Source organism: Haliotis cracherodii, unplaced genomic scaffold, assembly GCF_022045235.1.
Source record: "Haliotis cracherodii isolate W230 unplaced genomic scaffold, xgHalCrac1.p SCAF_7, whole genome shotgun sequence".
Taxonomy (NCBI): domain Eukaryota; kingdom Metazoa; phylum Mollusca; class Gastropoda; order Lepetellida; family Haliotidae; genus Haliotis; species Haliotis cracherodii.
This window is the reverse complement of record NW_027266330.1, coordinates 60558283-60571420: the sequence shown is the minus strand read 5'-3', so window position 1 is coordinate 60571420 and position 13138 is coordinate 60558283. Positions and strand designations below refer to the sequence as shown.

Below are 13138 nucleotides of genomic sequence, written 5' to 3'. Positions count from 1 at the left end.
GGACAGCACGTCCCAAGTAGTTGTAATTAGAGATGTGACACAGAGGGATAAACATATTAAACTTCCGCATGAGTCCGGAGTAGTACAAGCCGCCATACATACATTATATAAGTGCAATACTCTTGAAGGCAACCTTAAATCCAATTTTAACTCACCTCAGTTCATCTGGTTTCAGTTGGCTATTAAATTTACCTGAAGATATTAGCCAAAGTCGTCTTTTTTAGAAAATATTTTCTATTTTCCTCAAAGTGGCCGGGAAGAGGCACACACAGCTGGAAACTATCGAACTACACATTTAGAAAGCAGTGTGTGACAATATTCTCGAAGGATTATATATAGTTTGTGACTCTGGGATAACAATAGGGTAAACGAGTGAGTGAGTGAGTTAACGTGGGTTCGAACAATATTTCAGTTATACAGGGCAGATCAGCTTAATAGAGATGACACTAATGCAGGTCTTTGGCGTTTGGTGCATTTTATTACTAACATTCTGTTCTCCCATCCCTCTAACCAATATGATTAGAGACGGGATATTTACTCAGACACTGGTTCAACACACACAAAATACAACAGTTTCACAGTTAAGGACATTCAGAATGTCCAGCTGACAATTCGCATTTTGCAAAAACCTGAGGACAAAATGATGTTCCAGTATTTTTCTGGAAAACAAAAATGTTTTAAAACAATCCAAGCAACCACATCATGGGCTTGGGCTTTGGAAAGACTTGCCATTTATCAAACCTGACAACTTTGTCTGTGAAGTTAAAATCAGGTGGTTTTAAAACACAGTATAATTGTTAATATTCCAAAATATCCCAGGCTTCTTATCCAACTGTTACCTCAAAGTGATCTAAACCTTTAAGACCCTTTCTCATATACTTCATTTTACGGTGTCCTTTCTTATATAACACGATTTTTATGTGCTGCCGTGTTTCACGGGCAACAATAACAGTTCCTTGTGTCACTTCTAGGAAAGAATATATTTTCATGTCATACATTTGCTTCACTGTGTGGACTTTATTGATGATTACGTCATATATTTGTAAGCCATTGTTCATGAAGTATACTTTCCCTGAGCCAACTGCCATGACATGACGTCTACGAGACCGGACAAAATCCAGTGTTGTGACTCTGTTCCTGCTGTGGTCGTATCTGCAGAGCACAGAAGGGCACCACCAGTACACACTCGTGATGTCTGCGTCACCCCACATAATGGGAACCTTCTGATCTAGGGTCTGTGCAGGTATTGTCATTCGTTTCTTTGGCTCCTGTAGAGGCACTGTTATCAACTCGAACTGATGACGGCGACGCTTCAGAATAAACATTTCGTTCCTGATTCGGTCAAGAGCAAAAGCTGTAACATCTGAATAAATTCTTCTTTTGGAAACTGCTCGTCCATTTCTTATCCCATATTGCAACAGATCTGATCTCGCCTTTAACACTACATAGATGTAACACCTAGAAGAGTCCACCTGCAACCTAGCTAGAGCGTCAGCAATACGGGTAGTTAACGAAGCCCACTTATAAAATGTGTTTGTCGAACTATCATACGCCTTGAAGTTCACAGATCGCCCTTTGAACAAAACAATCATGAACTTTGGCCCTGAACAATTGTTACCCTGATATTGGCAGTTTATGGAGCTGCCATTTGAGGCCGCAGTGTCAAGGGTCATTGAGTGAAGCGTGTCCTGCCGAAGTGAAGAGGAATTGAACACCGATCGTTTATCCTCTTCTGTTCATTTCGTTCTTGGAAGTGTTGTCGAATTTGGTCGTTCTTTGTTCTTTGCATGTATGTGTGACGCATTGCGTTGGCACATTTGTATTATCCATGGTCCATGCTTACAGCTTTCAGTTCTCAAAAGTCGACACTGACGATCCAGTGTGTCTTGTAGATTGTGTGGGGTAGGTTGGTTTGGTGAGTCTTCAGTATTACCATACATCCTAATATAAGGAATACCAGCTGACATAAGGAACACCAGCTCCAAGCAAAGAAACATCATTTTGTAGAATGTTGTGATTGATGCAGAACCTGTGCTTTATAGCGTGGTGTAGTCCCAATGAACTCGAACTAATGACCTGAAAAAGAGTCAGTAATTTTAAGTTTGAATGGATAGAAGGGGTCAGGGAGCGACAATGTTAAAGGTGACATTATATTTTTATAAATGTCTTAGAAGTATGAAATATCAGGTTGCACTTTACGCTCTTCCTATTGAATTTGATTTTCTATTTTGTATCACAGAACAAAGACTAATAGCTGAAAACTGTTCTATTATTTACGTATCTACGACAGTCTGCTCAACTGACAATGAACGGTCTGAGAAAGACATAGCTATTTACAAAGAAGACTGCGATTCCGGACAGCCATGACCCTTTAACATTATGGATGTTGGCGAAAATATTTCTCAGATTTCCTCCTTGGGAGAAAGGAGATTGAGTGTCCACACAGCCATGACCCATTAACATTATGGATGCCTTCGAGATATTTCTCAGCTTCCTTCCTTGTTTCCAGCTTTTTTATATTACTCGGAATGATTGCTGGGATTGGCAAGATGGTCCACAACTACCGGCTTGTATAGCGATTACTGAATACAAACAGGTGATTGGAAAGAATAAAAATTGTACGAGATTTGTTTGTCTATAACCATAGGGTCTTTGGCTGTCATGGAAATGTATCAGTTAAAAGAAATACCTTTTCGAGTGATCTTTTATGAATATTTAAGAAATAATTCTCAAAATGTTTTTTTTATAAATTACTTTGCCGTTTTGTATACTCTGACTCAAAATGTTAATTTCGGTCTATATTTGTTCAGGCTTGGCAGATCATCGAAACACGTATGACATAGTAAGGACCTATACATTTGAATTTCAGTCATCCATTCATATATCGTTTATCACTACTCAGCATGCCCAATGGAATTTGCTTCGGCAGATAACCGAGACTGGATATCATTTGGCTGATTGATTTCACTGTCAAGGTTTTCATTGGTAAGCATTCAAGGTGATAACAAGCAATATTTTGAAAAAGGGCCATGCATGAAAGCGGCCATACAATCACAATGCCTCGGCCGCACGCTGGCATAAACACCTAAAACTTTTGACAAGTGTGCAAAACCGATAACGTTGTGACTGTTTCCGATTTCTTTTCTCGGAAATGAGAGACTGACGTTAAGACACAATATCAGCACTGAGTTCATTAAGAATATATTTGTAAAGAGTATTACAATTGATCATGACGGACTGGATGAAATGTCTCGTTCCAACCAGTCGTGTGTGATATGTGAACATAACTTTGTTGTAAGAGAGTCTGATCTTTTAATGGTCTTCCTTCTGGCTAATGTGACATCGTCTTTTGCGCATCATGTTGGCATAAAAGTTAACTCAATAGCCGATGCTGCAGCTAAAGCGGATTTTGACGAACCGTTATCTCCACTTCTTATACAGTGATTTCAAGCCAACCATAAAGAGTTATTCTCGGGATCTAATGCAAAAAACGTTGGACAGCCAGGTAAGAATCAATTAACTTCACGAATTTAAACCAACACTCTGTCATGCCTACTTGGGTTGTCATGCTTGTCGTAAAAGGTTACAAACGGGATTAGGTGGTCAGGCTCGCTGACTTGGTTGATGCATGTCATCGATCCCAATTGCGTGGACCGATGCTCATGATGTCAATCACTAGTTTGCGTGGTCCAGACCCGATTGTTTACAGACCGCCGTCATACAGCTGGAATACTGCCGAGAGCGGCTTTACACAACAAACAAAACAAACAAAATCCAGAACACGCAGACGGCCTATCACTTTTTTATCACTTTTAACTGACACAGCTCTATTTTTACCCCTCTCGGTGGCCACAATGCACGGTCATCTTATTCACAACCACGCGCCCCCATCTGCTAGTCTCTTCCTGCGGCAAGGCAATAGTAGAACCCTCTCCCTCAAATGTATCCTCCATGATATAACCTACTCTCAATAAGTAAATGCTACACTTTCTCAGCGTCACGGCTACTGACCTGAGACGAAGAGACCCAGCCATCATAAAGTGATTAGGGTCCAATGAAAACAATGCTCTGCACCCCTAATAAATGTAATCACTTGAAGTCGCACTACAGACGTTTAACATCAAATCACACAAAATTTTCAATGACAATGACAAATTTCCAGGATCATTTGTTCTTACCATATCTAAAAAGGAGACACCAGCAAGTATATATCATAAAATGTGTCTGAACATTTTTCGTCAGGATATTAAAAAAAATGTTCTACTTGTTACTACATCTATTTTCAACTAAACATGGGTCAAACGTTTGTGCCTGATGAGATGAGAGTGTCACGCGTTGCACACGGGTGGCGAAGGGGGTGCACACCCGTGTTCAACGCGTTGTGCACGAGTGTCAGCCGCGAAGCGGACAGGTTATATACGAGTAACCAACGCGGTGCACACGGGTTGCGTCACGCTTTGCCCATGCGTGTAAGGGGAATGAACTTCTAGTCAGTAGTGTAGTAGTGAGGTCATGAAGGGTCGGTCCTCCTAACGGGTGCGGTATGAACAGCTCACTCCAAGCAATAATGGGTTCATTGGTTCAACTTCATAGCTCCCCCATAAACCCTAATCATTTTACATCGGTTGCACCCTGTGTCTTCTATGTGTGGGTAATCACCCCGAGATTACAGTTGGTGGGCGGCTTTACTTTAGCATTAAATATCGGCATGCCACAAGCACTGAAAAAAGTCGTGGTGACTGTATGTCAAGGACTTTCACTGAAACTTAGCTAGTCTCAATTGGGGTATTTGACTTTGAGGTATTGGGTATGACCTCTCGTTGCAGCTAAGGGCCCGGCCATTTATGACAGGGGGTGGGAGTACGGGACAGAGGGATTCAGCGAAGGGTAATGTATACTAGTATATAAAAAGGTGTACAAAGAATGAACTGCTATGAAATAAGTTGTCAAGATAGTAATGGGATATAACTCGAAATACTAATCTTCTGAGGCCACTGTGTAATGAAGACCAAGTCATTCATTAACAGTTGTAAAGAAATATCCCAATTTTATGTAGCAGACGACCCTGAGCCGCAAACACTGGTGGACCATGGACTTGTTTGGGGACAGTTTAGTGTTGTGTCGCTATTCTGAAACAATACTTTCACTCTTATTGTGCATTGAGGTAAACAAAACATTTAATAAATAGACATTTATTATTTCGGTAATTCGCTATCTATTTTCGTCTTGATTTCAGGTGAGTGAATACGAAAACTATAACAGACAGCTACAAGACGGTTAATTCTCAACAACAAAACACCTATCAAAGTAAATTTTCCCTAATGCGTGTTTATACTGAAATATTTTTAATACCATATGTCAACGATAGATTTACAAGTAGTTTTCTTATGACTCATCAGCAGATAACATTACACAATCACTTGGGAGACTTGGCCCACTTGACCCAAATTGAGAGCGTCGAGTAGCACACAGACGTGTTAGTGGCTGATTTAACAGCGAACCTACATTTGACAGAAATTCAGGTGAGGGTTAGAGAATTGAACAGAAATGTCTGTGAAGTATGGCTAGCAAAACATTATGAGATAAACAACAGGCTTGACAGAAACGAAAGTTTTCTTATTGTGTCCTTTTGGTTATCTAAGCGGAGTAGGTCAAATAGTCCCGTCAGCGAAAACGTTGTGTGAAGCAAAGACTGAACTATTCGTGAGTGCGAAAGGAAGTGTGTTTGTGTGCGGAGATGTTTGTTGCGAGATGCTGTGATATCTTAACTGTAAGGACAGCTTGCAACAGATTTGAAAGCGAAACAGTTTGACATTAAAAATGCTTCACAAACTTACAATAAATCAATACGTTGGTTAAAATGGCCTTATTTGTGATAGGTTTAGTGTGGGAATTGTTTTAGTTACACATCTGTGGCAGGCTCAACGGAAGCACTACTACACTTGAGACGATGTCGGACTACCACAAGAAGATGATGTACTATTTCGGCGCCGGTAGTGTCATGTTAAGCTTGTCCCTGGCAAGGGAGTTGGGCGTGGTGCAGATGTTGATGGAAGCCAACGTCCCTCTCACATCACAGCAGGTTGCTGACAAGCTGAACCTTAGAGAAAGGTAAATACCGTTTAATGATGAAGCAGTGACGAACTGGTAAGAACATAAGAACATTGATAGACATAGATTGATAGGGGGGACCAATCTTATACATATTATGTATTTAGACATAGCAAGCATAGATTGATAAAGGGAGGTGGGTAGGGGGGGGGGGGGTAGGGGCGGTAGGGGGCGGAGGGCATCTCATACATATTCTGTTGTGCCGCCATTTACGTTTTACTCAAGAAGTTCGGGACCCTGAACGTTTACGAAGGTGGTTACTGCCCAGAACGTCTCCTACAAACAAAGTGACGTTGCTCCATACCAATGGGTCGATTGAGTTTATATTGTAAGAGATATATACGAGGGCTGGTAAAAAAGTTGTAAGCCTAACAAACAAAAGCAATAATTGTGAGGATATTTTTTGTTGTTGCATTTATCAACATAATCTCCCAGTTTTTCAATAGATGTATCTTAAGTCTTCTCTTAAGACTTTTAATTCCAGTAAGGAAGATGTTTCCTGAAACCACCCTGAACAAACCTATTCACGACAGCTTTGAGGTCACTGTTGTCGTCATACATTAGAAATCACTTGGTGTCAGGTTGCCGAGTATGGAGGATGAGAAGGTTCTTCGAAACCATACTGTCGCACAGCAGCCTTTGCAAGTCGAGAGGTGTAAGAAGAGGCATTGTCATGAAGTAGTAGAATTCCAGCAGTCAGCATTGCTCGCCGCTTTTCTTTGATAGAATCTCTGAGGCGATGAAAGCAAATCAGCATAGTAGGCACCGGTAATCGTCTTTTGACTTCCTAAGCAATCAACAAGGATCACCCCCTGTGCATCTCAGAATACAGTGGACATAACTTTCCTTACTGATCATAAAGACTTGAATTTCTTTGGTGCCAGAGAAGTGGAATGGCTCCATCATAGTAGTAGACCTATGTTTCATCCCCCTATACTAATATTTTTCTCCCCAATTAGCTCTAAATTTTCTGTCAATGTCAGTTCTTTTTTCCTTTTGATCAGAATTCAGAAACCTTTTTGTACCCAACGAGCATATATCTTATTCGTCTGATAATGTTTATGAATACAAGTTTGAACGAGTCCATGGCTTAGATCTGTGTCTTCCTCAAGTTCAGCAATGGTAATTCGTGTATCTAACAGTATAAGATTTTCTATCCATTGATTGATACTTTATTGATGGAAGTAGAGTGACGTTCAGACCAAGAGTCATCATCAGAGCTTTTCCTCCCAGCCTTAAATGCAGCTGCGCAATGCTTAACTGTAGAATAGGTAGAGCGCTTATCCTCATACACTTGTGATATGCGGTCATGAATTTCTCCAGGGAGTACAGTCTCTACAGTAAAAAAACTTGATGACTGCTCGGTACTCTTTCTTTTCGTTTTTTTTGTGTCCATTTGGACCCCTATCAAATTTAACTGCCTGACACTAATATACAAACGGCCTCAACAGACCAAATATGCTTGCAATGAACTACTCACACAATGTACTATCTTGACTAGTTCACTTTGTTATGGCCCATAGTTGCAAGTTAGTCAGGCTTAAAAATATTTTACCAGCCCTCGTATCATTAGGAGCTTTGAGCACGTTAGTGATAAATAAATGTTTTAATAATAATTATATATATATCATAATTTCCACAGGTATGTGCGTGAGATCCTTGGTTCACTCGCTGTCGGGGAGGTCATCAGCGTGGACGACTCGTCCACCCAGTTCCATGTTCCAGATGACCGCAAGCCCACATTCAATGCAATATCTGTGTTTTCCAGATTTTTGCCACAGTTTGGTTTGAGACATGCCAGTATCAAGGAATGTGCTCAACAACGGAACACTGGTGGTAAGGACATTGTACATTCACATGAATGTCATCACTATAATGTGCAGACACTTATTTACATTCCTATTTCTCGACATGAGTTGTAATCCTGTTGAGAGTGAACATGCAGAAACACAGTCACGTACAAGTCGAGTTTTCAATCGACACACAGGTCTGGAACATGAGTATTATCAGCTCTTCCAATGAGGAATCCGATATGGTCTTGATCATGAAAAACAGGGGTATTTATGCTTTGAAGTTGACCATAAGTTAATCATCATGTAGAAAGTGATTCAACTTTATGAAACAATTGTAACTGTTGTTAGAAAAGGTACTCTTAGAATCAATAATATGACAAAATAATAATATCTAGCCCTTTATAAGGCACACATAGCCAAGGTTCACTCATTGACATATTGTCCATATATGCATGTTCTTCCTTATTCAATTCAATACAATTCATTAAACATTGTTTAATCACAACTTAAAAGATGTTAGGCAGATACAAAGATGGTATATGACTTATTAGCTTCATTTCTGTGTCCCCATTTCCTTGTCAAACAAAGGATGTCAAATGTACAGTTGCAGTTACCTTTGTATCTCAAATGTCTCAATAATCGAGTGTGGACCAGACAATTCAGTAAGTGATATCATAAGCATCGAGCCACGCAGTTGGGATACGATGACATGCATCAACCAAGACAGCGAGCCTGACCACCCGATCCCGTAAGTCGCCTCTTACGGCAAGCATGGGTTGCTGAATACCTACTTTACCCCGGATCTTCACGGGTCAGGTGAACAATTCATTTGCCTTTGCATGTGTTTGTGATGGGTGCCACTGGTAGGGGAGGATACACTCACATTTTAGCGAACACTTGGTATCATCACTATTTGATTAACTGTGCAAATTCATACATACTCTCAGCTTTTATCTCTGTGCATAATTTTGTGAAACGAAGTGATCTTGTGTACTTGACGCTTTCTCTCAGTTGCGTTGGTGTTGGCCTTTTAATCTTATGGTACTTCTCCTATTTACAGGAATAGTCTACAGTCAAACCCCTGGGCTTTTTGAAACATTGACAGACATTTTGGTCGTAGTCAAGAAAGATATGATTGATACAGATATCCTGTCTGCCATTCCTCTGTTGCTGCCAAAGTTAGGTGGGTAAACGAATAGACGAGTTGGAGCACAATACAACCATTCCCGCGTAAACGACCAATTTTGATCACAATTATGCAATAGTTTATTAATAAAATTACAAGAGCTCAATGGTTATATGCCTTTGTGCCACGTACCTATCTTCCAAATATTTACTTTACAAGGGAAACCAAATGAAGGCATATATGCATGAAATGGACGCAGGTATTGCACTGATATGTTTTAACTTAACATGATTTAATATTGACACTACTCGACTATATGTTGATGTTAGGAATTGTGTTTGATATGTTACTTGTGAGTGCTAATTATGAGGTATTTCAAGGTTTCTGTCTTATGTCTTACTTAACTTGTTTGTTTTTTAATACAGAATCCGGAATCAAGGTTGCAGAATTTGGTTGCGCGACTGGAATCATTTTAAACAAATTAGCTTCGCGATTCAAGAACAGCACCTTCCTTGGTTTTGATGTAGCAAGTGCGCCATTGGTTCAAGCCAGAGAGGAAGCAAGCACCCAGGGCCTTCAGAATGTCACTTATGACACAGACAATATTGAAACTATATCTGAAAGCTACAAGGAGAGTTTTGATTGGATACTCACCCGTCTAGTTATTCATGACTTAACATATCCACAGAAAGCCTTAAACGACATTTACCAGTGTCTGAAACCAGGGGGTATTTTCAGCATGATTGAGGTTGGAATAGAGGGAGGCATAACTGGCAACATTGCTAATGCTTCAGCTATGTTCTACTACTCGGCGAGCACATTCTTGTGTATTCCGGAAAGCTTGCGCAGGCCTGACTCTGCAGCACTTGGGGCTACATGGGGTGCATCTTTGGCAAGAAAGATGGTTGCTAAAGCCGGTTTCACCATCATCAACGAGTCTGTGAGTCACACAGATGAGCATGAGATACACTTTGTCTGTCAGAAGTAGATTTCAGTTGTATTGGACAGTGACATAAATCTGTAAAAGCTATTTAGAAGTGTTTAGTTCCAGGAAAGTTTTTGTTTTCAGATAGATCAGTGCAGCATTTAATACTAGTATATCAGGATATCATAATTATTTGAGATCGTGTAAAAAGATTAAGTATTAATAATGCATGTGAGTACCTGATAGAAAACGAGTCTGAAATTCTTGTAACTCCGGGTAATAAGCATCTAATATCTTCAGGGGGCACGGGTGACCCAGTCACCTAAGGCGCCGCGTTTCGCTGTGCAGAGTTGCGTCCCTTGGACACGTCAGGAACCTCTGATTGTTGGTTCGAATCCCGGTTCGCCCCAATTATGTTTCTAGGTTTGTCAGCACCATACCGTGCTCGTGGGTTTCACCGAAGTGATAAACGTCTGAGACTTGCATCACTTCCGGCTTTCCTCCCACATTAAGCTGACACACCGTGATATAACTGGAATACTGTTAAAAGCGGCGTTAAACCCAACTCACTCACTCACTCACTAATATCCACATGGATGCAAAATCTCTTTGATGTTGGACCTATCAGGTATGGTCACACGACTCTGCCATATTTTGTTGGTCTGGTTAAGACAGAAAATTACAAACATCACATGCCGATTGATCACCTCAATATTGGTACAGTAAACTACGGTTATAACGAATTCAAAGGGACCGCTAATTTTAGTTCGTTATAACCTTCCTTCGTTTTAAGCATATGTGCAACGTATATACAGCAAATGGCCGGGACCAAAAAGACCAGTTTGTTGTATCCCTCAGTTTGTTATAAACGTAGTTTACTGTAAATGTTTACTTTGACTGATACATTCGCCATTGATGAAATTCCACAACTTTCATTCCGTTTGCTTTTAGTCTTTTCATCTGCAATTCACAGTGTAGTTGTGGCGCCTAATGTTATATGAAGTGTCATTTGTTATAACAGTTTTCTTCTGACATGTTTCATCTGACATGGAGAGGAGTAGCATTAAAAATGAACAACTAAGTAAACGTTTTATCAGTATTGTTATTCAAATTCTTTCTGTTTAAGATCGAGGTTTACAGATGTGGACAATGAATCAACTTTTGAACAGAGCGTTTTTATAATATGCAACATTGAATGTAACTTTGTGTGACGTAATCAGAATTTTTAAAACAGAATAATTGATAATGCGTAATCAGATCAGATGTTCCAACGCTCTCCTACTGATCAATATATGGTCTATTAGCCAGTGTGAATGCCCACATCACACGTTACGCAAGGCAGGGGTGCAGTTGTAAATTTGAATTACTTATGAGTGTCTCAGCATTTTTTCCCAAAACTCAAATCACTTCTGTAGAGTTTACTCCAGTTGAGACGTGTTGACTGCCTGTCTACGCCGGCTACAGGGCAGCGATTACCAAGACGGAGCATGGCTGAAATCTTGCTGATGTGTGACTAATATTGACGGTCCATGTGAAGCCACGAACTTCCCTCGTTAAATATTCCTTTGTATGTTTTACGCATTGCTGTTTGGGTTAGAAATATGTTTCCCTGATAAACTCCTGTTCATTCTGTTTGTTTAGATCTCCATTTTATGAGGCAATAAATAAACAGAAAGTTATTTGGTTTTTTTGTTGTTAAACGCCGCACTTGGCAATAGTTCAGCTTAATGACGGCAGTCTGTAAATAATCGATTTTGATCCAGATGAGCATCGATGTAGGCACTTGGGATACGATGACATGCACCAACCAATCCAGCAATTCTGACCACCCGATCAATTTTGGTTTCCTGAAGACGTATTCTAACCCGAGTCAACAGAAAGTTAAAGCATTAAGGCTGTTGATTGAAAGTAGTAGTAGTAGTAGTAGTAGTAGTAGTAGTAGTAGTAGTAGTAGTAGTCGAAATCCAATTTGTCATTGAAGAATTTCTTTTCAAGAACTAAAGCCTACATACATACTGTGACGCTTAATGGGCAACTATATATCAGACACCATAATATATCAGCTCAATTTTGAGTGAAATCGTGACTTGCTGGATTAACGCACCAAACCCAATACAGATAATGTGGATATCATCCACAAACATTTTGTTGCCCACCCTGATTATTGTTTAACACTGCACTCAGCAATACTCCAGCTATATGACGGTGGTCCGAAATAATCGACTCTAGACCAAACAATCCATTTTTTGATGTCATGAGCATCCATCTACGAAATTAGGATACGATGACATGCATGAACCAAGTCAGCGAGCCTGACCACCCGATCCTGTTAGTCGCCTCTTACGACAAGCACAGTCGATAAGCATAGTCGCCTTTTACGGCAAGCATGTGTTGCTGAGGACCTAATCAACGCAAGGTTTTGAAAAGTTTATACACCTGTAATTAGATGTAATACAAAATTCTAATGTGAAAGAAAACAAAATCTGTATAAAATTTCATGTCGTCCTGTCTACGCATAAAAGAGCCACCCCACATCTACTTTTCATGTAGGCGTTTCTGTATCCACGGAACTAGGGGCAGTTAAGTTTCTTCTCTGTGGTATACTCGTGTTAATATATAGAGGTTATCACAAGAGTGTGTTGTAAGATAGTAAATATCCTGTTTTAGGAATAAACGCTGTATTAGGGAGCCTTGGCGAGCTAAATACATAATATTTATTTATAATACAGGATATTTACCATCTCCAAACACACATGCGTGATAATGTCTTTATCATATAATGCCATTCTTCTAGTCTGTGCTCGAAAATATTTTCCGATCTCTCGCAACCATTACCAAAGCGTTCACAATCGAATACTCGTCTGTCCCCCAAATTGCAGCTCAGTAGATTTGAACAGACCATACCATCTTGTCATACAGCTTGGTGTATACATTACATGGCATTCAACCCTTTGTTTTGTACTTTGGAATGAGCAGTTCGAGGGTTCTGTTCGCGGTTTTGACTCTACAGTTTGCCTTCAGATTATAATTTAAGTGTTCCCTGAGTAAAACGCCAAGATACTGGTAGTTTTCACAGAGTATTAGTTTACCATTCCTGCACAATAATACTGTTTGCGATCTTGGAGCTGACGGGCATCTGAAATGCACAACTTGGATTTTCCTTGAATCATGAACATGTACGAT

At 40.0% G+C, this 13138-nt stretch overlaps 1 protein-coding gene across 1 annotated transcript; it reads left to right on the top strand.

Annotated features, from left to right (window-relative positions):
- Positions 1 to 5446: 5446 nt before the first annotated feature.
- LOC139448381 (S-adenosylmethionine-dependent methyltransferase Rv2258c-like) lies at positions 5447 to 10050 on the top strand. Its single transcript, XM_071229926.1, has 5 exons — positions 5447 to 5522; positions 5920 to 6111; positions 7754 to 7947; positions 8965 to 9087; positions 9456 to 10050. The coding sequence occupies exons 2-5, from the start codon at positions 5951 to 5953 to the stop codon at positions 10016 to 10018; spliced, it is 1041 nt and encodes a 346-aa protein (XP_071086027.1). The 5' UTR covers positions 5447 to 5522; positions 5920 to 5950; the 3' UTR covers positions 10019 to 10050.
- The last annotated feature ends 3088 nt before the right edge of the window (positions 10051 to 13138 follow it).

Bases quoted from the DNA above. Each gene is read 5' to 3' on its own strand.
- LOC139448381 (XM_071229926.1), top strand. From the start codon at position 5,951: ATGTCGGACTACCACAAGAAGATGATGTACTATTTCGGCGCCGGTAGT. The intron at 6,112-7,753 runs GTAAATACCGTT...TAATTTCCACAG, and splicing joins AAGCTGAACCTTAGAGAAAG to GTATGTGCGTGAGATCCTTG. The intron at 7,948-8,964 runs GTAAGGACATTG...TCCTATTTACAG, and splicing joins TCAACAACGGAACACTGGTG to GAATAGTCTACAGTCAAACC.